General features: G+C 41.4%; 1 protein-coding gene across 1 annotated transcript in view; it reads left to right on the top strand.

Moving 5' to 3' along the window:
* Window positions 1-6,797: 6,797 nt before the first annotated feature.
* phip (PHIP subunit of CUL4-Ring ligase complex) overlaps window positions 6,798-26,150 on the top strand; it is a gene marked incomplete at its 3' end in the record, with an annotated part of 67,591 nt that continues 48,238 nt past the window's right edge. Inside the window, exons 1-11 of the mRNA XM_079526308.1 lie at window positions 6,798-7,134; window positions 7,236-7,294; window positions 7,388-7,417; window positions 7,576-7,635; window positions 11,363-11,513; window positions 11,885-11,983; window positions 13,056-13,216; window positions 21,003-21,224; window positions 22,203-22,303; window positions 24,458-24,528; window positions 24,911-25,011. Coding sequence (XP_079382434.1) covers window positions 7,095-7,134; window positions 7,236-7,294; window positions 7,388-7,417; window positions 7,576-7,635; window positions 11,363-11,513; window positions 11,885-11,983; window positions 13,056-13,216; window positions 21,003-21,224; window positions 22,203-22,303; window positions 24,458-24,528; window positions 24,911-25,011 — 1,095 coding nt within the window. The 5' untranslated portion in view covers window positions 6,798-7,094. The remainder of the gene's footprint in view (window positions 7,135-7,235; window positions 7,295-7,387; window positions 7,418-7,575; window positions 7,636-11,362; window positions 11,514-11,884; window positions 11,984-13,055; window positions 13,217-21,002; window positions 21,225-22,202; window positions 22,304-24,457; window positions 24,529-24,910; window positions 25,012-26,150) is intronic.

Raw genomic sequence — 26,150 nt, 5'->3', positions numbered from 1 at the left:
ACACAGACTGAGTAGATTTTTTTGCAATTTTATCATGAACATTAGTGAGGACCTCTAGGGTGTAGAGATGAAGATATGTTGAAAAGTGGTGAAGTGGTCCTTTAATCAAAGAGACTGTCACTCAAAGAGGAACATATTAAAGCACAGAAGACATTGTAAGTGTTGCATGGAATGGATGTTGAGTGCTGCTGACGGGGACAGCTACCAATCAGTGTTGATTTCGGCGACTAAACTATGACGACTTTTTTTATTGACTACCTGTTTTCACTGGGGAAAACTAATTGGAAACAAATTAGTTTACACTTGCTTGCATGATGAAAATAGCAGATCTCACAAGCTCACAATATCTATTTTCAGCAAGTGTAAAATCAGCCATTAAGGCCCACCAAAAATCATTTTAGTCGACTAAATCAACTGTAGAGTTAGTCGACTAAACTCTTATGATATTTAGTCGGCTAAAACTAGGCTAACACTAAAACATTCCAACCAAGTGGCTAAAATGTGACTAAAACTAAATGAAAAAAACTATTCAAAAGACTATGACTAAAACTAAAATCAATTGCTGTCAAAAACAACACTGCTACCAATGTGCAATGGAAGAGTCCAAAGCCAGCAGGTGAAGTTTGGCTATGCTTACAAATGTTTCTATCTCTTATGAAATAGACTTCATAGGAGTATCTTGTGATGTCCATGCCAAATAAATAAATACACATACACATATCACCTCAGGCTCTTATCTCTGGGCTGTTATCTCACCTTTGACCTCCACCTTTGACCTTTTGGTTGCCCTCTGCTATCTCTCCTCACCTTTGACCTTTTGGTTGCCCTCTGCGCTGTGCTCAGTGGAGTTGCAGACTGAGGTTGCCTCCTTGTGGCCAAGTCAGCCAACACACATTCTGAACTGGGTTCAGAATGTTTTTCACCTATAGCAGTGATTCTCAACCTGCGGGCCACCAGTGAACCTGTAGACCACTGGTGGGCCACAAAGGTATTGCAAGTGGGCCCCAAATATAATGATAATAATATAGCTGCAAGCAGCGATAAGGCGGACGAAGCAGGAAGCATTTTCAATTGAGTACTATAGCGCCACCCTTTGGCCAATGGTCATGGGCTTCGCATCGTCACCACTTGGCATGTGGCCCTCTACCATATTGCTGAGTTTCACGAAAACTGACTGCACGGTTCAGCCAGAACTGCTATTTTTGGTGGAAGAAGAAGGAGAAGGAGAAGAAAAAACAGACAATAGGGACCAGTCACTTCGGGACTGGCTTGGTCCCTTAATAACATTAATATTTAAAATAATTATGTAAAAAAGGTCTTGATATTTCCTCTTTAAATCCTTGAAAAGTATTCATTGCGTATTGAATTTGATACAGAGAATAATAACTTAAAGTATACTATGTTAGTTCCATTGATCCATATTAGTTCCATTGATGCTGTAGTGTAGATTATTTATTTATTTGGGATGGACATCACAAGATACTCCTATGAAACACAATCAACTGATTGATCATCAAAATAAACATGCTCTGAAAATGCACGTGGTCCATCCATCTGACCACACGCTTTTGAGATTTTCAAGTGGGCCCTGATCCAGAAAAGGTTGAGAACCACTGACCTACTGACTGTATGAAGATTTGAAACTAGGCGGACTACAGGACCCAAATTCCCTCTCCAAACTACAACCTGCTGGATATAGATGTATGTGCCTATAAAGCACCAGTATAAAGCTAGAGCGAGGCATACCATTTTATTTATGTATTCATTCATAAAAATAAATCAACATTATTAAATGGAAAGCTAAGTCAAATATGGCCCGACTTAAACACCATGAAAACAGGTGAGATGGAGTGCACCATGGTGTATCTGTATAATAATAATAATAATGAATTGCATTTTTATGGCGCTTTTCTATGCACTACGTGCTTACACAAAGCGCTTACAATGGTTCATTCATTCATACATTGGGAGGTGAAGCGGCGAACAGTCGACGCCAGCGTCGTCACTTCCCACATTCACACACCAATGGTGGTGAGCTCACACCGACCAACTCATTGTATACACATTGTATACACATCCATCCATGGGTGCAGGTGCTGGATACAGGAATAACTGAGAAATGGACAAACGAAACTGAGGATCATATACCGTAGCCAAAATCTCCTAAATAAACATATTGTTGTATTTATATTTATTAAATCTTTATTTAATATTTTTGCTTAATTTGCGCCGTGTTGTGAGCTTGTAGATCTGCTATTTTCTCTGAATTTTCGCCCCCCAGAATTTGGAAGCTAGGGTTCATGTGGTTAATCAGGTCAAGTCCCATTGAGATAGAGCTCTTTTTGGCTGGCCTGGCCTAGAAAGAAATCAAGCAGTGATCACAACATAAAATGCAATAAACACACTAAGCAGAACATAACATAGATTACATGAGTACGAACTTGAGTAAAACAACGGCAGACCTTAAAAGTATCAAGTAAACTTTTAAAAACCATTCAAAGGGATTAAGTGCTCCAGTTTAATGTCATTCTGGAGCTGATTCCAGGACCATGAAGCATTAAAAACTAAAGACGATCCTCCCATTTCTATGGATGAACGTGGGATGTAGTTAGTGGTGTAGTTTTCTTCTTCTTGTATTAACCACTTAGACCACTTTTTTCCACAATCTACAAGCTCACAGCACATCGCATTATGAGCTTGTGTATGTCCTATAATGTTCCCCTTTGGATGCTGCTGGGGTTCAAGTGGTTAACTATTGGGAGATCATTTTTCAGTGTGTGGATATTTCCTCTTTTCCAGCCTTAAAAAATAACTACCTCTACTGATAAAGTGTTCAAGCTTCTCTGGACAGATAGGAACACTTGAGGCACCAGATGCCTGATGAAGATTATTGTATCAATGCAATTGCATTAAAGTGAAGATATTGTGTGGGACTATACTAACAAAAGCTTTGAGCACATCCAGTCTACATCTAAACTGAGGCTAATTTATAGATAACTCGGAGATTGTACAAATGTACCTCCGCCTGCCTATTACAGAACCATTTGTAGGTGTGTCAGTCCAAAAATACAAAAGAAAAAACCTAAAACATAGCCGGTTTAAGCATGAACACATGTACGACGTGGTAAAGACATTCAATCTGTGACTCCATTAGACCTTTTCACACTTGACAGCACAAACATTCTAAATGGGTCCAAGTTTATTCCTGTTGTAGTAGCTGACAGGAAATAAACTTGGACCCAAACTGTTCCCTAGCAACGCAATTCCACTGACAAGGAAGGTCTATACTGGATTAAAAATAATCTCAACTAATTTGCTAAACTGGGCGCCAGTTTGTGCATCAAATATAAACCTGTATGTAACTTTCCTACAGAAAATCTGTATTCTGGATACTAGAATACAGATATATTAACAGATTACTTTTTTAAAAAGAAAGAAAAAAATTGATCTGTAAAACAACATAAAATTACATAAAATGGCCACCAACGTAATAAAAAAAGTCAACCAAAGAACAAGATTCCTTTACTTTACAGGATCTCCTCACTGGTCAACAAAAACACCTTGAAGACCCTAACAGGAGCCCTCGTACAAGGTTTCTTCGACTATGCATGCACCTCTTGGTACCACAGCACATCAAAGGCCCTTAAAACAAGGCTCCAGACTTCCCAAAACAAACTGGTCAGGCTCCTACTTGGCCTCACCCCCCGAACCCACCTCACCCCTGCCCACTTTGACAGGCTGGAATGGCTTAGGGTCGACGACAATGGGTCTGGTCCACAAGATTCGATACACCACCAAGATACCCATGTACCTGTCTAAATACTTCCTTAATGTTAAAGGAGCATTCAGTGATTTGGAAAAAACCCAGTCCGCCCCGGTAACAAGATGTGTACATGCACGCACTACAGTGGGGGGACACGCAACAGGCCAACAGCACGCACACCAAGGCCTGCCCCCGCTTGATCCTGATTGTAGGAAGGCCCCTCTCTATCCTGATTGGATGAAGGATGGGCCACCTAGCCAAAAACGAAACCTAAGGTTTTTTGACCCCAGGGGTGAACTGGGGACAGGGAGGAACTCCTTATATGGTCAGCACACTCTACAGTAGGGAGGATTATCACAAAAAAAGAAAAAGAAAATTTATATTTGAATTAAGTGAAATCACTGAATATACCTTTAACAAAGTCCACACCCACAACACCAGAGGGAATGCAACAAACCATGTGCAACCCAGATTCGGCACAAACAAGGGACTAAATTCGTTTCGCTCCTATGCCACCAAAATGTGGAACGCCCGCGGCCCTACCAACAGTCATTAAAACCTCTTAAACCCCAGGGGGGTCCAGGAGGGAAAATCTAAAATATCAGAGTTGGAACCTGAGACCTTGACCAGCCCCATTTACCCGCTGAGAGCGGTTCATGAGGTGGACCGCCGCTGCCCCCGCCGGCGGGATTTTGGGGCTTAAGAGGTTGACATGCGAATCCCTTGACTCCTTCAGTGTAATGCTTTATTGGGTCGTCCACTCACAGTTAACAGTGTTTGTATTGAGTTGTGCTTGAAATGTACTGTAATTCTGCAAACTGTTAATAAATATTTCAATCAACCAATCAATCAACAACGGGTCAGGTTCGGGTCGGGTTCTGCTTGACGTTTCTTCCTAAGGGGGAGTTTTTCGTTACCACTGTCGCAATATTGCTTGCTCTGGGTGGGGTGTCGATTTTCTGCTCTATATGAAAAGTGTCTTTTTTTATTATTATTAAAGGTAGTGAGTGGTTGGTACAGCTGTTGTACAGAATAAACATACCCATTTATTATTTTTATTTTTTTTACATAGATACTGTAAATAGGTTTTCAATGTAATGAGTCCCGGGATGCAGGGATGGTCTTTTAGATGAGTCCCAGGGACATTTTATGAGTCATATTTTACAAATTGCAGCATTTAACTCCCATTTCATTTTGGTTATTATAATGTAGAAAACAGAAGAAGATGAATGATTAGTATAACTAAAGCTAGCAAAATAAACTAGAATAGAAAACAGTACAGTAGTACAGTAGTGCATCCCGTGGATGCAGAGGTCGTTGTTTTATTGCGCCCCTTAACTATAAACTGAGTTTTGGGATGCAAAATGCACCCTATTTTAATCTCTGCATACATACACACATGCATGACAGACAGTAACAATGACACGTCAGGGTATTATGGCTGTAGGTGGGTACTTTTGAAAAGAAAAAGATTAATACCCCTATACATAAAACAGAACGATTCAAAATGCAAATTAAAAATGAAAGAAACAAACAAAAAAACAAAGACACCCCTAAAAAACTAAAACCCTGAGATCCAAAATGGGGCAGCGACTACAGAGTATATTGGTCATCCTTTAGCATGTAAAGTGTCTTGAGACAACTTGTTGTGATTTGACACTTTAATAAAATTGAATTGAAATTGAACAACAACAACAAAATCTATATTTTGTTGTTGTCCTGTGTCAGCTGCTAGTAAAATAAAGAAAGTAGGCCCTAGTCAAGAATAAAGAAATGCATGTTGTGTAGTATCGTGAAACATAGATGCGTAAATGGGCTATTATATATAATATTATTTTAAACAGTTCTAAACTTGAACTTGGGGTCTGCAGGCACTCTGTGAGCAAGTATCTCAGAGAAACCCTCTTTTACTAGCTTATTTTACAATTTAGTTCATCACAGGATGTTCCAAGAAAGAATGGTGAGATAATGATAATATTAATAATTTATATTAATTGTTACTACCTGGCTATTATTGATGACTTGCTTCACAAGACAAGGGAATGGATATAGAGGTTACATTTGTTGTAGGCCTACAAGGTTATATGGTTTGTAAGTGTGCTATTTCAACTGTGTACAGTGAACCTATAAGATTGTTGTATTCTATTGTGAACCATTTTGTGATCATATAAATAAATGTTACAGAATAAATTAAATAAAAGGGGGAAATCATGTTTATTATTATATAGGCTATTCACAACTCTTTCAAAGTGGATCAGACAGGAAATGGGTGATGTATATAATTTTCTTGATGGTCTATCTATCTTATAAGCCAAGGATATCAGTGACATTAAATGCGGATTCCTGTAACAACTCACGAGGTTTCATTCATTAAGCTGCATTCCCCTGTTCTCCAACCCTTCCCCCATTTTACTGCTATTGGGAAGAGAAATGGACGTCGACTTCCCCACCGAACGACTCCACGAGTGGGTGTGTTAGTTAGACATCTTGTTACACAATAACGACATGATAATAATCCACAACGTCGAGAAGAACACGGAGCTCTATCGCATTCGCACCCTTCCAAATTCTTAAAACAGTCAATACAACCTTTTAATAATCGATCGTAATCTCCCTCTCTCTCTCAAACAAGAGGAGACATATTCTAACGTATATCTAACGTTAAAGAAAGAAAGACAGAAAAGGTGGCACATTGCATCGTTACGCAGCGAAATTAAACATGTGCATCAACGACAGGGCTAGCACTTTTATACTTAATAACAGCGATCGTCTCGCTGCAATCTAACAGCCCTTTCTATTCCACAACATGTTTTTCTCTCTCCTTGTGTTGCCATTTCTACCTCCCTCTTCTCCTTTCTGTGCGTGTGCACTGTGCGTGTGTGCAGCGTTAAAAACACACCACTTCGTATTCTTGCGCAGAAGGCTTGCGCTTTTTTTTTTCTTTGCAGGGGGGAGGGGAGGGAGCGGGGGTGGTACGAAAAATAATACATCGACTAGCTTCAACCGCTCAAACGCAATCCACGCCAGCGCTCGTTAGTACCTACCAACACAAATAAGTCACACAATTTGCGTATATGATGAGTATTTTTTGTTGTTGGGGGTGGTTTTACTAGGGTACTAGTTGTCGTTGGCGCGGAGGGAGACGTTATGCAGGCCGGGACTGCTTTGTGAGCGGAGCTGAATGGAGGTTCTCTCTCTCTCTTCCTGGTGGATAAACAGTGACAGCTACAGGGCAGCCACCTAGACTAGACCCGCTCCACACACACACACTAGGCTGGCTGCTGGCTCAGTGGCGCTAGCCAGCAACTCCCCGAATACACCACCACTAAACATGGCTTCAGACAGTAAATACATCGCGCAGTTGACTTCTGGTGAGTAAACCGCAAGGAATAATGTTTTTAAAATGCCCCCCCACCAATCTGCTCGGTGTCCTCTCTCACCGACCGTCCTCTCTCTTCTCTCCCAACCCCAGAACTGTACTTCCTAATCGCCCGATTTCTACAAGCTGGACCGTGTCAGATCGCAGCCCAGGTTTGTGTTTTTGATATTTTTGGGGTAATGTGGAATATGTCCTAAATTGTCCGGCCGTGTAATTTTTGTGTTTTTTTTTATCTCGTTTCGCAGACCCTGATAAGGGAGGTGGAGGAGAAGGAGGTAAGTAGTCAGCAGTATGAGAGCAGTGTCTCTCCCGCACTGTACTTTGAGAGATTGCTTTTCACTAATTTCTTCACAAAAAATAATGTTTTAAAACATAGCATTGTACATCAGTGGATCGACTGATGGTCGTCATTACATTTTTTTCTCCATTTTAGCTGCTGCCCAAAAGGGTGGACTGGACAGGGGAGGAACACCCTGGGACCTACGAAAATTTGGTAAGGGAGCACTATAACTAGAGAAAAAGTTTTTAGAGAGCAAAATAAAAATTGAATTTCCCGCAATTTTTAAATCAGGTGGAGAGAGAGGAAAAAAAGAGTCTAAACTACTTTGGTGGGGACGCGCACCAGGGGGCCATCTGGGTGGGCACCCACGGGGTCGGGGTCCCCCGGCTGTTTGTGTACGAGTTTGGTGACACGCGTGTCAAAAAAGGTTTTAATAGTTGTTGGAAAATGTGTGTGTGAAAAATGTTGGTACGTCATGAGTGTTGTGGTGTTTTAAGTGAACGGAGGGGGAGGAGGGACTCCCTGCGACACATCCAGCGAGAGATGGAGGCGCTCTTGTCCTCCCTAATGTGTGTGTGTGTGGGTGAAAAACACCAGGGGAAGACTTATTAAAAACACCACTTTCTGTTGGATGGAGAAGGAATATAAACAGTATATTATTAAAGCGTTTCAACCGACATTTGGTGTAGGAGAAGTTTTACGGATGGCTGGATGGAGTGGATTTGTCTTTTTTTAAGTGGTGTTTTTTTGAGAAGTGTGTTTAGGTTGCCGACTTCACTTTACGCCTAGATGCGAGGTAACGTTTTGAAGTCACATCGTGCATGATTACTTAATTAATTTGCGTGCTAATTGTCATGTAAACAAACGAGCTCGGGCTCGTCTGCGCGGCGTTTACGCATGGGGGCGTGGACGGAATTAATCAACGTTTGGTTAAATATTTATTTATAGCCAATCAACTCTTTTGATAGTGCGTCCATATTCTTTAACCGAGCGTTTTGGAAGTTGTATTTTTGTACAGTGATTTAAAAAAATATATTGACCTATGCCCTACTTTATTTTCACAAGTCCCCTTCTGCCCGATTTTCTCCCCTGCTCTGACATTATCATCGCATGGTATCCCCAACCTTGAATGTGAGATTGACCAACGGATCCCGACCAGGAATGTGTAATCTATACGTTCATCATCTGGCACATTATTGACAGTGTCTATCCGTGTGTGTTTTTTCCCCTCCCTGGTTCTCTCGAGTCTCGCCGCTGCTCCCGGTTCCTCCCCGGGCTCCCCCCGCCTTTAGCTCGCAGTGACGCGGCCGTAGCCTCGTGTCTCTGCCGATAATTCCACCGCCCGTCCGCCGTCTATATTAAAATGCGACGTTGTCTGATTAATTGTTGTTGTAGACAAAAGGAACTCGTCGTATTTTTGAAGAAGCAGTGAGCAGCAGCAGCACGGTTGTTATTTGACTGATCGTGCAGGGCTTTGTAGGAGGAGGGTGTTACAGGGGGAAGGAGGACTGCTTTTGGTAGGGCAACGTTGACTTCAACGATAGACACTATACAACGACGCTCATTAACGTGATTTATTTAAGCATGTAGGCTTATTTAAAAAAAAAATATATATAGGCTATATTTAGCCTGATATTTGTTGCTTGCATTTTACGGGTAAAATAGACATAGACTATTAGAGAACAACACAATATCGATTTTTTTTTTACGTGAAGTATACTATTTACACCACATTACCACTTACCAGATGATATTATGACCTCATTATACCAACGTTAATACTGATTATTATCTATAATTAATTATTCATTTTAAATGATTGGCCATAATTCAACATATCAGTGGTGATGAGTAATTTTAACCCATTCTTACACACTTATAGCTGATTAATGATGTGAACATTGAGAAATATTGATTTCGACTAAATTATGATAAACACGTGAAATGTCGCCTAATGCGATAATTAAAAACGCAGGATTGGTGAGGTGACTCAATGGGACCATGCGCTGTAGTGTTTTATAGCGTTTGGTTGCGTTACTGTATAGATCTTTCTCACAAAATCAAGTGTAAGACCAAATTCCGATTACACATTCCTGTGTGCGTGCGTGCGCTCACTAAACCCGCGTGTTGCTCTCGGAGGGGGTGTGTGGAATGTGGGCTTGCCTTGCCTCTACGCGCTGACATGACTGTGTCCACGCTGCACACACAGAGCTTATTATACAAACTGATCACGTATCTGAAATTCTGAAACCGCCATGATGTTCAAAGCAATTAAGGGGTCATTAATTATGTGTGTGTGTGTGTGTGTGTGTGTGTGTGTGTGTGTGTGTGTGTGTGTGTGTGTGTGTGTGTGTGTGTGTGTGTGTGTGCGTGTGTGCGTGCGTGCGTGCGTGCGCGAGAATGAGAGACTGTCACTGCATATGTGTAATTGAGTTCGAGTGTTCAATGCACAGATTAAAGGAAGGGTGTGTGTGTGTGTGTGTGTGTGTGTGTGAGATGTGAAGATAATTGTCTCATTTGACAGTTGACACTAAATCAGATTTTTAAATTAGATGCATATCAAATGATGTCGCCCCCCCCCCCCCCCCCCCCACCATTAGCATAATCTGCATGAAATACAGATTCCTTAATGGATATTTAGTTCATATCATAGCGGTGGTATATATTGTTTGCAGTGCTGCTTTCAATCATATCATGGTTGGTACAGTGTTGGTACAGTATTGTTATTCTGGTGTTTGTGTAGCATCTTGTGTTACTCTGTAAGTAGGCCATGCAGGGGCATATCGGTGGCATAGTGAGGGAAGGCACACGCTGGCATTGTGCTGTTTCTGTGTAGGGCAGATGCAGCACTTCACATGCTGTAATGTCAAGCTTGTACCTGCGGGCCTTTCCCTGGTGTTTCTCTGAGCTCAGCTGTCCACTGTTATTTGCCAGATTCTTGTGTCCGAGTTGCCGAGCCCGATTTTGGTTGGAAAGTCCTAGACTACGCTACCGATTAATTTACCAATATTTTGTTAAAGCGACAAAATATATTCTAATTCACGACGTTTTGCAAAACAATAAAATAAAATAATCAATCTAAAACCTCACAACGCGTCGACACATTGCGAGATTGTAGATCTGCTATTTTTGCTTCAACTGTTATAAAGTCATATTGTACTTGCAGGTGTTTCTCTGGTCTTATCTTATTCGTCTGTTCTAGCAGACATGTTGTGACCATGCATAATCTTTTATATGTTTTATTCAAACAATTAATAACCTTTTCTACTTTGAAATGCTTATTTGCAACATAGTAACCTTGATTTCTGGTGTAATTCATCTCCTGCCATGACATGAGTGATATTGCTACTTTTATGTTAAGCTACAACCTTGAAATGTGCTACAAATTAAACATTTTATTATAATGTTAGTGGAGCCTGACCGTTGGCACATTGTTTAGCTGATCCTGATTTTGGAGAGTCATAGACTATTGATTACCAATATTTTTGTCAGATATTGTATAAACAATAAACTATAACCAATTTTAAAAACTTATGGTAGATTTGATTTTTCATTTTCTTTTAAATTAAAAGTTGACTACAAGCTTACAACGGGTTGTGTTGTGACGCATTGTGAGCTTGTAGTTCAGCAGAACGTTTTAGAAAATCTAAAATTTTGATCCAAAATTTGCCTCTAACTGTTATTGTTGATGTAGCTGGTAGAAGAACTTATCAACTTTGTCATTTATGTTTTTCCACCTCCTAGAAATGTTTGGTCACGACACGCACAGCCAAAGATTCACGTTTGGCTAGTAGTTCATGTTCATTAACTATCCTGAACTCATTTCAGCAAAGTGAATTTGTGTGTGTGTGTGTGTGTGTGTGTGTGTGTGTGTGTGTGTGTGTGTGTGTGTGTGTGTGTGTGTGTGTGTGTGTGTGTGTGTGTGTGTGTGTGTGTTCAGGTGAAGTTACACAGGCACATCGGTTCAGACCACCTGCTGCAGGTGTGTGCCAGAGTCTGTCCTCTGTTGGAGGTAGAGGTGCCTGCCAGTGTGCCTGGAGTCCACAGCCTGCTGGGCGCTGGCAGGCAGAGCCTGCTACGCACAAACAAGAGTGAGTCTAGGGGTGCTAACAGTGAATCAAACAAATCGATTTAATTGATTATTTAAAAAGATAATTAATAATGTAATAAAATAACCGATTAATTGATACTTTGTTTGGACAAAGTATGAAATAGGACTAAGAAGTGGTTAATTGATTCAATGATACATACTGTAAATGCTTTTATAATATATGAAGAAAAAAAACATGCTGATTTGATTAATCGAAAAAAAGTAATTGTTAGAATAACATTCGAAAAAAATAATTGAACGTTGGAGTCCCTACAGTTTCTGTGTGTATTTGCGTTTACCATATTGTGTGTGTTTACTTGTGTGTGTGTGTGTGTGTGTGTGTGTGTGTGTGTGTGTGTGTCTTCCCTTCAGGCTGCAAGCATGTCGTGTGGAAGGGAACAGCATTGGCCGCACTGCACTGTGGTCGACCCCCAGAGCCGCCAGTCATCTACGGTAGTCCACCCAACATCGGTAAGAAAAAACAGCTTGGACAACTCCTGCCTTACAGGAGAAAAGCAACCTTTACCAAATCAAGAGTAGAGTTGGCTCAATGGACGATGTCATCTTCTCCATTGATGATAATTGATTGGTTGATGGTGTATCTGTTCTGTTGACTATCAATTTGGACAGATGGTATTATATTTGTATGTAAAAGTATGAAATTAATTAGCCCCTCACACAGTTGTATATCATATTATGTCCATCATTAAAATAAAATAATATATGTGCAAAAGATACATTTTGATATATCATATTTGTCATAAAACTACAAATTAGAAATGACCAGCAAAGTGGAACTGGAAAGTATCTCCTGGTGCTTAGTCCATTCAGCATGAGCAGCCTTTATGCATGCCTTTGGATTTTACTTCAAATCATTTTCTATCAAACGTACTGTGATTACTACAACATAATTACATTGCTGTTACAATATTCTAGCCTGATTATTAGGTTTGATTTCTTAACCTTTTTAAGTTTTTAGATAATTTACTACCCTCCAATATTTCTCTCCCAACTCTCCTCTGGCACATGGATGTATTGTACACATTGTGATGTTGTTGAGTAGACATCGTCCAATCCTAAAAGAAACGTAGCATATAATGTCTCGCGTCAAATAGCGACAATAGCAAATCTACAATCTCACAATGTGGCGTTGTGAGCTTGTAGGCCAGTGAAAATCTTCGCCTATTATGACATGCCCAAAATAGGAACACCAGTTTGAAAGTGGTTAAACAAGGTTGGACAGAAAGCACCATTTGTGTATTTAGAGCCTTGGATAGTTGTGATTGAGCGGAGTAATGAACTGGGTGAAAGAATCACAAGTTACTGGGAGTGATAAATAATAGCTGAGGCTCAGCCCCCACTTAGGTCTGTGTCTGATGGAAACTGCTATTCTGGTTGGCACAGTTCATTGCCGGCAGTTGGCATAAAATCTATTTTTCCATTATTTTATTTTGTGCTTAGCATTACAACAGAAACATCCCTAGACCAGGAATACAGTTAATTTTTCATCTGTGTGTGTCTCTGTGTGCTTTGTCCTGTCCAGTGGAGACGGGCCATGGGCGTCGGTTGAACGGTTCATATCGCCTTCGCCAGCTGCTACCCACAGCCGTCTACCAGCACATGAAGATGCACAAGAGGATTCTGGGACACCTCTCGTCTGTGTATTGTGTCACCTTTGACCGCACCGGGCGTCGCATCTTCACCGTAAGGCTCAACACTGTGTGTATGTGTGTGTGAGGCTGTAACTGTCCATTATTTTCTCATCGATTAATTCTATCGATTTTCTTTCTCCAATTAATCGAATAATCGAGAAGCATGGAAGCATCTTTTAAATAATAAAAAAATACTGTATATTAGTTAAACAATTTATTTCACTAAAATAATAAAATATAATAATGTTTTGAAACTTTTCGCCAATAATTTAATTCTTTCTATATGTCAACTACGTGAAATCTCGTACTTTCGCTCTACAACAGTTGTATGCCAACTACGAGAATTCTCGTAGATGAAGCTTTATATCAAATATGAAACGGTTTTGCTGAAAATCAACTTTTAACACTGACCCGGTTGCTAGGCAACGCCTTGCATACCCCCAACACCAGGAAACGTGCGCGCGCATCCCATAGGGTGACGGGTCCCATTAAAAGTACGATCTTCTTTGGCTCTTTTGTCTGAAAAATACGGCGCTGTCCGTGGAGATGATCGCATGTATCGCATCTCGCATGTACTGTATGTGTATGTCTCTGTGTGTGTCTATACATTCATGTCATGTGTATATATGCACATGTTTATGTGTGGTTCGTGTTTATGCATACTTGTGTTGTGTGCAAATTTGGCATTTGGCTTTGGGCAGATGTGTGGTAGTTGTACAGAAAGTAATGGGCAAGCTGGGTAATGGGAAGTACCCTGCCCAAGAGTCAGGCCGTGCTCACTCCCAAATCAATGTGGATGTGTCCATGTCATGACCGCATGGTATGTTTTGTAATGTATTGTGGTTGGACTGTCATTAGGCAGACTATGACATCATCAATGTGAGTTTGAAATGCTTCTTGCAGTGTCACATTGCGCAGGGTTAGCAGCAGCGTTGCCTCTCTCTCTCTCTCTCTCTCTCTCTCTCTCTCTCCCTCTCTCTCTTTCTCCCCCTCTCACTCTTTCTGTCATTGTCTCTCTCTCTCTCTTAGTCTGCGTGTGGCCTGCTGTTACCCTACCTTACATCACCTTGTCATGTGGTACATTTTCCTTTCATGTGTGGCTTCATTGCTTCATTCAGCTTTTCAATTTGGTTTCAAATTATACCAGTCGTTTAGTTACATCACCTGTTTTCTTTGCCTTCTAAGCTAATCACTCCTATTATATAGTTTAGTAGTTTAGTAGTAGTTGCTGTAGGAGGTAGGGTCATTATGCTTACCTTTGTTGTTCTGTGCTTCTATTGATGTCTGTGGCATTGTGTTTCGTTGAGGGCTTTTTCTAAATAAGACAATTCTGTAGCAGATGAAAGGCTTATCACTGGAGGTTTTGAGCTGTATGCATCTTCTTTCTAAGTAACGTATGGTAATGCTAAGCAAAGCACACGTGTCAAGACTATGAATGATGAATAGTTTCAGAGACCAAGGACACGGCAGCGCATGTAGCTTAAGATGAGAAGAATGCTGAATGCTCTGTCTGTATGCTCCTCCGATGTTATTGAGCCGTGTTACGCACCAATGTCACCAGTTTCTCCTGTACAGTTAATTATGCTTGGTGAAAAGTCATCGTGGTTCTAATGGGTTCCTACTGTATATAGGTCAGTAGGTATAGTGTATGACATGAATGCCACCCATGGGGCAGTCGTGCTCGTAATGCAGTGTGTGTACATCCACACGTTGTTAGTAGGCTATGACTGACCGCTATGACCGACTTATACCTTCGGGATATTTTACCGGATGATTAATTGTCATACAATAATAATTGCGATTTGCAATTTAGTTGTGTTTTTGGCCATGGACATTGGAACATAGGCTTCATTGGCCTATAACATGTATCACGTTGTGAGCTTGTAGAGCGGCTATTTCCTCTATTTCTAGAAAATGTTTGAACATTTATGAAACATTTTTCAACATGGAAACAATTATGATGATTATGGAAAATAACTGCGATTAATATCTCAAATAATTGCGACTAGACGATGATGTAATAATTGTGACAGGCCTAAGCATGACTAGCCTCTGTACTACCCAGGCTTTTATTTTCGTTCAAGCATGACAGGTTGTAATGTTGATGGCATTGGCTGCAGCGCTCTGATGAAAGGCACATGTGTGTGTGTGTAGGCCTGTCACAAATATTTCATAATCGCCTAATCGCAATTATTTGAGATAATCACAATTATTGTTGCATAATCGTCAATCGGTTCCATGTTGAAAAATGAATAAATTTTCAAACACGTTTCATAAATAGAAAATATATATATTTTTTAAATGTGTCAGTGATTTATTTTGTATATTTAAGTTATTTGTCATGTCTGCCCTGTGCAATTTGTGATGACGAAGCCTAAAAGGCAAACAGAAATACAAATAGTAACGTTCCCAATGCTCAATGCAAAAAACACAATTAAAATCACTTGTTCTCAAAGTGGGGTCCTTCCTGGGCGGAATAACGTGTTCCTTCCACACGCTACGTCCGGCCGGTGAAACTCTCCCCTGTCAGGTGAAAAGAAGCAGCTTGGACTCCTCATGCATAGAAGGAAGCATGAGGTCAGTCCGCTGCCCCCCCAAGTTGGCAGAGGAAGTGTAGCGCCCAGGATTACATTAGATAATTGATACTGGGTGAAAAGAATGGGTTGCAAAATTGTGCGATCAAAATTATAAGAAATAAAGTGGGGTCCTTTTCTAGGGGTCCCCAACAAAATGAGCATAACCCCTTACTTCGGCAATTTGAAAATAGCTGATCATTTAAAGACTACAGATTAAGATTAAAGATCACAACGTGGTGCGACGCATTGTAAGCTTGAGAAAACCTTGAAACAAATCTTTGCAACATTTTAACCAATCTTGTATGGGGGTCCCTCCCTCCCTGGTACATAATATTTTCAGACGGGGGTCCAAATACATATGAATTTGTGGGGTCCTTTCTTTGACATGAAAACGTTTGAGAACCACTGAGCTAAATGCTTAGAATGACAATCAATTATTAACCGCTTGTCCCCTGACTGCCCTTTGACCCCTGTTGCACCCGTTAAGGTCACGGAACGGTTACTGGTGCTGATTGTCATATTATGTTAAATATTGACCTACTTGGCGTTGGTATACACAGTCTGTATGTTTGCTCGTGTTTATTTGATGCTGTAATTCAAACGGCAGCTGCTGACACGCTACGCTCCATTTTCAGCGTTCTCTTCTTAAATCTCTAAAAATGGCTGGCTGCTGGGAGGGAGGGAGGATTAGAAGAAGGATTCTGTCTCTCTCTCTCTTTTTCCTCTGCCTCTTTTTTCCTGTTTTTTCAATTGATGCATTCTCCTTTCCTTTTTGTCCTGTTTCACCTCTCCTTTGCTACAATCTCTCCCCCCCCCCCCCCCTCTCTCTCTCTCTCTCTCTCTCTCTCTCTGTCTGTCCCTCCCTCCCTCTTGCTTTGTCTTTTTCTCCTTCAGTCTCTTGCCTTCTCTCTATTTCTCATCATAAATGAAGAAAATGTTTCCTCTTAGGCACTGGCACAGAGCCAGAATTCACATTCACTCTCGCTTTCTCTTCTCTCCTCCCACCCATTGCTTCACCAGTTGTGTGTGTGTTTTTTTTAATCTTCTCTCTTCATCTCTTTTCATCACAAGATCACTTTTATTTATACATTTAGTTATTTTTAGACGTGTTTATGGAGTATGTGTTTTTAAGTTTTTTCCTTCTCCACCCCCTCTTTGCGGTGCAGGAAATATGAAGAACACAAATTCCCTCATTTACTGTTATGGAATGGAACTGACGTGTGTATGTGTGTGTGTGTGTGCGTGTGCGTGTGCGTGCGTACTGTATGTGTGCTTTGGTTTGTTTTTTGTTTGTGAGTATTGAGGAATGCATACTCCTCACTAATCAGAAGAGGTCTTGTGACTCCACTGTGTGACATTTGTGTTTAAAATCATTTCAACGTACCTCTCTCTGTCTATCTGCTTCTCTCTCTCTCCCCCTCGATTATTGATTTCATGATTGGCCTAAGTATTCAGTGGCCGACATGTAGCGATCATGTCTTGATCAATGAGGAAGTGCATCAAACCGTGTTTAGACTATTGATTGGCAAACGGTGCAATTGATCGGCTGGCCATGACTTTAGTTATATGGCTGAAAGTTCATCATTAAAGTCATTATGTGTGGCACAAATTATGCTAGCTGGGTATGCATAGGTTGTACTTCACACACAGCGTCCCATCATGCACTGGAAGTAGGAAGATAGTAAAGTGTGCACGTGAAGGTCATGTCACGTTTCCCTCCAGATCCTGAATTGGAAACGTAGAGCATGCACATCCACTCTGGTAATGTAATCAGGTGTTCTGTGGACCACTGATGGTCCTTGACCATGCATTTAGTCATGTAGGATTTGTTAATTTAAAAAAAAAAGTTTCTTTCCACTAGTTGAGAAACAGTGAACTGAATGACCTGGTGACCTGGCTATGATGACCTAGCCTGGCGCGGCCAGACTCATAGCGAGTGTTCACTGATGTTTCCTATGCATATGATATCATATCCTATGCATATGATATCATATCATATGCGGGGAAGAATCTTCAGTGAATCCCCGCTATGAGGCTGGCCAAGCCAGGCTAATGATGACCGTCCATGTAGTCATTTACTGACAAGTTGGAGACCAAGAAATTGAACAGAAAAAGGGAGTTAGAATCTCAAGAGGGGGAAGTGCACCGGATTGTCTGGTTGAGTCATTATTATTAGGAAATTATTAGTAGTCAATAGACCATTGGTTGAGAAACAGTGGGATGTATACACATGGGATGCATAGCAAGTGTTACAAAAGCAGTAATCTTAGCCCATATCCCCACCCACCCAACACAACAGTTGTCCCCAGATTGATTCTAAGTCAGGGTGGTGGTCCCTTGTTCAAAATCAGTTTAAAACCCCTGATGTACATGACAAACTGAAAATCATCATGATCCCACTATGTCACCTCCATGATCAATGGAGGACTTTCATCGGGATCAGGGCCCTGGGTGTTGATGAAGATGCTTAAGTTCCTTACGTGCTGGAAGGCATGATGATGATGATGAATAAACAAAGTTAAAATGTGGATATGTCTCATCAAACTATTCATATACGGTAGTCGATGCTTCATTCATACATTACAGTTTGATTCCATGAAATCTCTGTATTAAGTGGCAGCGCTAGGTATTGAGCAACTTGGGCAACTGCCCGGGGTGCCCTCTCAGTTTGAGCCCTTGCCCGCACTACTGAAACTAATCGGAGGGGCCCGGCCCCGCGCTACCTCCCTCGGTTTCTTGTCCATGTCTCCCTTACTCTATTGGCCGATCTCACTGTTCTGACTGAGGCTCAGTGATACATTGGTAATGTGTCCTACATAACAATATAGATGGCTGGCAATTAACATATGACTGGGAGCAAGTCTAATGATGTGTGTACTCTATTGTTATTATTATTTGATCCTCCAGAGATCCTGGGGCAATCAATTTGTTTGATCAGAAGGCTTTTGTTTTTTTAACCATAATATATTCATTAGACTCCTTCTCTCCCCCTGAAATGAACACCAGTTTTTTTCACGTAGTCTAAAACAATACAAATAAATGGAGTCACCTCTGTAGCGGTGTTGAAGCAGTGGGTTGAAGGATGCGATTTATTCAAAGAATTACTGCTGTTTTTTAAGTCTTATTTGTCTATTATATACGGATAAGAAGGGAGATGCCCTCTGATAAAGTGTTTTTAGTTACAGGAGAGAGCATGCCCTTTCAAACCTGCCTTCTGGTTGCAGAGAGTGCTATTAAAGTGCTCTGTGAATAACAGATGGTTTATTATTAGGATATTGGTCCTGCAACGATGGCCTGTAGACATTGCTACCATTTCTCTCAAAATTATTATCCCACGATTTTGTAACCCCATTTTTTCACCCAGTGAATGTCAATTTTCTGATGTAATGTTCTGGGCGCTATACTCCCTCTGCCAACCTGGGGAGAGCAACGTACCGACCTCATACTGCCTTCACTGCATGAGGAGTCAAGGCGCTTCTTTTCACCTGACAGAGGGGAGTTGCCTAGTCATGCCTAGTCTGCTAGGCACGATGGCGACGTCATGCCTACAGACTGGGCAGACTGGGCACCACGATGTAATCAGATTACATGGTTGTGACTCGTGCCTAGTCTGTGCTGCCGACCTAAGCAGATCAGACCTGGTTGTGTTGTCTGGCTTGGTTCCTGGTGCGAGTGATCTCCTGTTGATTCCTGAGGTGACATGACTCAGCAGCATTACCTTTGACAATGAGTTTGTTCCTCTTTTCAAAGTCACGCTGAAAGAAGGTCTCGTGATGAGACATTTATTGTCATTTTTCATCAAATTGTTTTCACAGTGCAGATATAATGCATCTATTTGATCTGTAGAATAGTGGTACTATACTACATATTGTGTGTGTGTGTGTGTGTGTGTGTGTGTGTGTGTGTGTGTGTGTGTGTGTGTGTGTGTGTGTGTGCGTGTGCGTGTGACGTGCATGCATGCGTGCGTGACTCATACAATAGCTAGGGTTCAGATAAAAGGTCTGGTTACCGTGCCAACTACACTGTACACGTACACATACACACACTTGTTTTCTTTGCGCTTTCTAGTCGATATTAATTAATAATCTCTTGCATGCACTCTGCTGTAAAGAGACTACTTGAGTGCTGTAATGACAACCCAAATATTTACATTGTCAATTTCTCTAATGTTTCATTTGCATCTGACCTAGATACTTTGAGCTACCGTCTTTGTATGAAAGGCATTGCACAGATAGTTTATAGTTTCCTGGTAATCTGATTATAGTGACAGTAGCATCAGCAATCCTGAGAGAGAGTCGTGATAAGGTCCAACACTCCAAGTGCTCTATGAGTAAATGCAATCCAGGCATGGTTTGACAAGGCATTTCAAAATCAAAGTCAAAACATTTAAAAACACAAACTAACTAACGTAAAATTACTCTGCAGGACAATAAATGGATGAAACACCTCAGTTAAGGACAAAGCTCAAAGAAAGGCTTTTCAGCTTTGATATAAAAGCACTGAGAGTCATAGCAGACCTTCATATTTTCTGGGAAGTTGTTCCAGATTTATATTGCATAAAACGTTTTGTTTGGAATCTGGCGGCATGAATTTGACCAGTCCCAGATGACCTGGGACGTCTGGATGGTTCCTGATGTAGCACAAGATGAGAAATGTATTTTGTCCCTTAACAGACAGGGAGGGAGCCTGTATAAAGCTCTGAGAACTGCCATTTTCTTGGTGTATACAGTACAAGTAATAAGAACTAGAGAAGCAGTGTGCTGAAGCGACTGCAGCTGTCTGATTGATGTCAGTATTGTGATGTTTTTAAATACACATTGCAGTTGTCAAGTGAGTATACTGAAGATGAATGTGTGGAAAAGTTTGACCAAATCCTGCTGAGGCATAGGTACATTATTCCTTGATATATTCCTAAAGGTGGTGTAAGGGATATTTGTTGTTATACTGGAGACAGGATGAACCGGTGAAATAGGAAGAGATGAAACAAACAACAAAAGAAGTAGAGCAGAAAATGTTGTAACTGGAACAAATTGAAGCTGAAGTTTTATATTCTCCTGATTAGATAAAATTGGCTAAATGTGGCTGTTGAAATTCAGGTGTGGTACACCAAGATTTCTGGCTTGGGTTGTAGTTCATATTTCATAACATTACTGATTAAAGCTGAGCACAGACTCTTAATTGTTCTTCCACGGCTCCAATGAAGTAGAGACATAGCATAAAAGTACATTATTAACAGTCTCTAACCGCCTTGTGTCTTCCCAGGGTTCGGACGACTGCCTTGTGAAGATCTGGGGTACGGACGAGGGCCGTCTCCTGTCCACGCTGAGGGGCCACGCGGCCGAGATCTCGGACATGGCCGTCAGCCACGAGAACACCATGCTCGCTGCCGGCTCCTGTGACAAGACCATCCGCGTGTGGTGCTTACAGACCTGTGCCCCACTCGCCGTGCTGGAAGGACACTTAGCCTCCATCACCTCGCTGCAGGTGTGTGTGTGTGTGTGTGTGTGTGTGTGTGTGTGTGTGTGTGTGTGTGTGTGTGTGTGTGTGTGTGTGTGTGTGTGTGTGTGTGTGTGTGTGTGTGTGTGTGTGTGTGTGTGTGTGTGTGTGTGTGTGTGTGTGTGTGTGTGTGTGTGTGTGTGTGTGTGTGTGTGTGTGTGTGTGTGTGCTCACGGGTCGACACACGGTGTGAATGAATGAATGAATCTTTTTTTTTCATGTCCGGACAATTTCTTGACCCATCCCACATGGGATTATCAGACAGACACAGCAATTAAGACAGTAATGAAAACAAAAACAGAACATAAACATTCAGGCACATATATAACCAATCTATATTACTGTTCAAAGTTCATCTAATACAATGTAGTTATACGTCACGTGTGTGTGTGTGTGTGTGTGTGTGTGTGTGTGTGTGTGTGTGTGTGTGTGTGTGTGTGTGTGTGTGTGTGTGTGTGTGTGTGTGTGTGTGTGTGTGTGTGTGACTGTGTGTGTGACTGTGTGTGTTTTGAGTATTATCTCTTTATTTATGTTCGAATGGATAGAGTTTGATAGTGTTTAAATGTTCCATTTCCTGTCTGCCTTGATGCACTACGCAGTGTTTATGTACGGATCTGTCAAAGGGATAAAACATGAAGCTCTAGTGCTTATTTCCATTGTGGTCCTGAGTGTAATTATGTGTGTAAACTGAGTGCCACTTGTGGAGGGAGGGGGGATCATTGACTGGATTAGCGCGCGTTACAATCTCACTTCTGAGTGCATGTTTACAGTGGATATTATAATGGAATACAACAGCTTCTTATGCTTTGTGTGGAAGAACTTGATTTTCTTGCTTGAAATTTAGATACTTATTAATCAGCTTAATTAATTAAATAATTAACACAAACTTTGTAATGCTGGCAATTGATTGGCTGAGGTCAGACTGTGACCTGCCCTCTAATAGGTCATGTTCTGTGCGTGTTTCAGTTCTCCCCTCTGTGCAGCGGCTCCAAGAGATACCTATCCTCTACCGGAGCTGACGGCACCATCTGCTTCTGGCAGTGGGACGCACGCACGCTCAAGTTTGGGTGAGCAACACACGCACGCGCACACACACACACACACACACACACACACACACACACACACACACACACACACACACACACACACACACACACACACTGGAGTACCCTCTAAAATGTTATTTATTTGCCACTATAAATCAGCTGTTACAGACTTGACTGTATTGCTCCCTGTGTGGAAAAATGCGGTATTGAGTTCACGTTTGGTAACTCTGTTCCTATTTTTGCTCTTTGCACATCAATAGTTCAGTACAGTTGTCATCTTGTTCAAACTGGGTAGGTAGGCCAGCATACAGCTCTTATAGGTGTTAGTCATTGGGTCCTGAATGGGGCTGCTCTTAGGACATCAACATTTTAGGAGGGCAATTTTATAAATAACCTTTTTCTTTTCTTTTTTTTTTACTATACTGTTTCACTCGCATGTGCTGTACCGAGGAAAGTAGAGCGAGCTTACAATATGGAATAAAGGAAAGGAGAGCTATTTCATATTTTTTATACAAGATTAGTATCTACAATGTAAAATAAATACAACAGAGCGGTCTAAGTGCTATGGAAACTGTAAACTATCTCTAATCCTCGTACCTTTCACATATCTCACTGTCCAGTTTAGTTAAGGACAGCCCTCTCTGTCAGATGTTTACACTATTCCCGTGGAAACACCAGTCGGCTGCAGCTCCGTGCCTGGGTGTGGACTGTCCAGTTGCAAACCCCAGGTTTATTATTTGGTTGCAAGTGGTTGCAAGTTGCAACTATTTGCATTGTGAATCATTGGTGTGGACTGTGCTTTCGTTGTATCTATCCTAGCTGGAACACAATCAATTGATTGATCATAACATGCTTTGAAAATGCACGCAGCCCACCCATCTGACTGCTTAACAAGTTAAGTGTTGTGTGGTCAAATGGGCTCAGATGGGTGGTCAGATGAGTGCTCAATGTTTTTGAGATTTTTTGCCTGTGAACATGGCAGTATGGAGCATAGACATAGAAAGGTAGACGCCTCTTCCATCTCTGGGGCGAATGCTCTCAACAGAGGGCAAGCTTCCGCATTGGTGCTTCACAGAAGCTTCCACATGCGTCACAGAGCGGATGTTCGGAGTGTGTCTGACAAGTCCCGGAAAAGATGCGCTGTGATTGGCCAGGAGTCACTTGAGTGGCAGCGTGGCGTAGCGCGCCTTCTGCAATTCCGGCACACTTCCGCCCCAGAGTGTAAATTGTTCCGCCCTCCTGTCGACACACATGGCTCCAACGAACTGCAGCGGCCTTACTTTTTATGAATGAATGAATGAAATGGTTCACTTTGTGTTCGCGGGAAAAATCTGTGAGTCAAACGACTGTTCCTTTGTAATTCTGCATTGAAAATCCCATAATTGGCGAGGCGGGGTTGGCGAAAGGGCCTTTCTGTGTGGAGTTTGCATGTTCTCCCCGTGTCCCCTAGGGTAGGTACCCTCACAAAAAACATGCAGTAATCCTGGTCTCTAAACTGCCTCCCCCTGGCCAGCCGGGGCGCCTGATGGAGGGGAAAGGAACTGGTTGGAATAACGTGTTCCTTCCACGCGCTACGTCCAACCAGGGGAACTCCCCCCTGTCAGGTGTAAAGGAGCAACTTGGACACTCAGGCATGAAGGAAGCATGAGTTCAAGTCCGTTGCTCTCCCCATGTCCCCCATATATGGGGACTAGGTTGGCGGAGGGTGTGTAGAGCCCAGGATCAGGATTAGATAATTGACACAGGGGTGAAAAATGGTTTACAAAATCGTGGGATAAAAATTTAAAAAAAAAGAAAATCCCATAATGGCGGAGCAAGAAGTGGAACCATACAGATCGCAGAAAATCGCATGAGAAAAAACATTAGAGAATGCGAGCTGGTTTTTTTGTGACCATGTGATGTCCTTGTTCCTGGTTACATGAACAGTCAAACGGTGACTCACATGTTGCACAAGGGTGCCATGTGTTGTGAAATCTTGTCTTTCTCGTATTTGGCAATCAGAGCCTTGGAAGAAAAAGACTCTTGTACTTGCCACCCAAAGAGTTAACGACCTTGTGTTTTTACCTGTGTGTGTGTGTGTGTGTGTGTGTGTGTGTGTGTGCGTGTGCGTGTGCGTGTGCGTGTGCGTGTGCGTGCGCGTGCGCGTGTGCGTGTGCATGTGTGTGCGTTCAGTCAGAGGCCCAGCAAGTTCACAGAACGTTCCAGACCAGGAGTGCAGATGATTTGCTCTTCCTTCAGTGCAGGTAAACACCTCCTGTTCACGTTTGATTGAAATGTACTACAAATTGATAATAATGCAATCTATTTATATTTGTAATGGTTTATGGCCTGTTTTTGGTTTATGTTGCATCATCTTTACATCATTACATGAGCACACTGATGCATGAAGTCTGTTATTTTGTGAGTGATTAGGTGGGGTGGGAGCGGCCAGTTTTAGGAGAGATTTTTGTTTCTGTTTTTGTCCTTGTTTATGTATATGGATGTATTTGTTGTATTGTTCTGTCTACTGTACTTGCTGTATATTGTTGGACCCCCTCAAAAACGAGATGATATGCTCACAGCCCACATCATGGGTTGAGACTGAGAACCACTGACCTAACAGCATATATGTGTATCTCTCCACAGGGGGTATGTTCCTGGCCACGGGGAGCACAGATCACATCATCAGGGTGTACTATTTTGGATCCGGCCAACCAGAGAAAATCTCTGAGCTGGAGTCTCACACGGTGAGTCAAGTCGAACAGACAGTGTGTCGTTACACGTTTCAAAAGGTACACGCTCTGTTGCCTTTGAACCCGGACGCAGCATTGCCGATTTGATTCTGGGTCGGTCGCTGTACCTCACTGTCTCTCTCTTAGCCCATTCTGGACGGGAACCCCTTTTGGTGTTTTAACTAAGCATTATGTTATACTTTAGCTATTGAAAAATAGCAGATCTACAAGCTCGTAGCGCGCCACCGAGTGGCGCGCTACGAGCTTGTAGGTCTGCTATTTTTGAAAAATCGTGAAAATGCGCCACAAATCATTAAATATATATTCTTTCAGAATACTTTTTTTTAATTTCGACGTCAGGCCTAAATGGGTTAGAGGAGCAACGGTTAATCAAACTAAATGATTGAATTGATTATAAGAAAAATATTGCTAAATTAGCAGTTATACGAGCTCACAACACGACGCATCGTGACACGTTGTGAGCTTGTGCGATACAGTTTTAGTATAAAATTGTATAAAACTAGAATCTCGGTCCGTGTTGTTGTTTTGTAAAAAATAGGGCTTGGACAAATTAGTTGATTTATATATACTTTATTATATTTTTTCACATTGAATCTTGAATATATACAATATACACAAGAACAACAAACTAAAGCGCTTCTCGATTATTCGACTAACTGAAAAAGTAATCAATAGAATGAGATAATAATAATAAATAGAATGTCTCTACTGTCTTTTCAGTGAAAAAACAATACGGACAATCACATGTCTCCAAGCAGTTCCTGTAAAAAGAGAGCATATTTTTTAGCTTTAAGTCACACAGGTTATACCGTCGCGGTAACACTTGCTATGCATCCCATGTTTATAACGCATTATGAACACACTTATAAGACATTATAATATTCTCATAAACATGTATAATTATATTTATAAGCGCTCATAAATTATCATTGTACTTTATAACCTTAATCATAACACATTATAAACTTTATTATAATGACTTATAATATCAAGTATTATATATAATAACTAGATCGGTTTTGATATCAATAATCTCCATCCTTTTGATCATTAGCGTTACTAATTATTTAGTTACTAATTGATAGGGCGGTACAGAGGGGGTGAAATTATGACAGGCAGTTGCTGCTGTCAAA

The sequence above is a fragment of the Electrona antarctica genome, assembly GCF_951216825.1.
Source record: "Electrona antarctica genome assembly, chromosome: 17".
NCBI lineage: Eukaryota > Metazoa > Chordata > Actinopteri > Myctophiformes > Myctophidae > Electrona > Electrona antarctica.
This window is presented reverse-complemented; position numbering and strand designations above follow the sequence as displayed.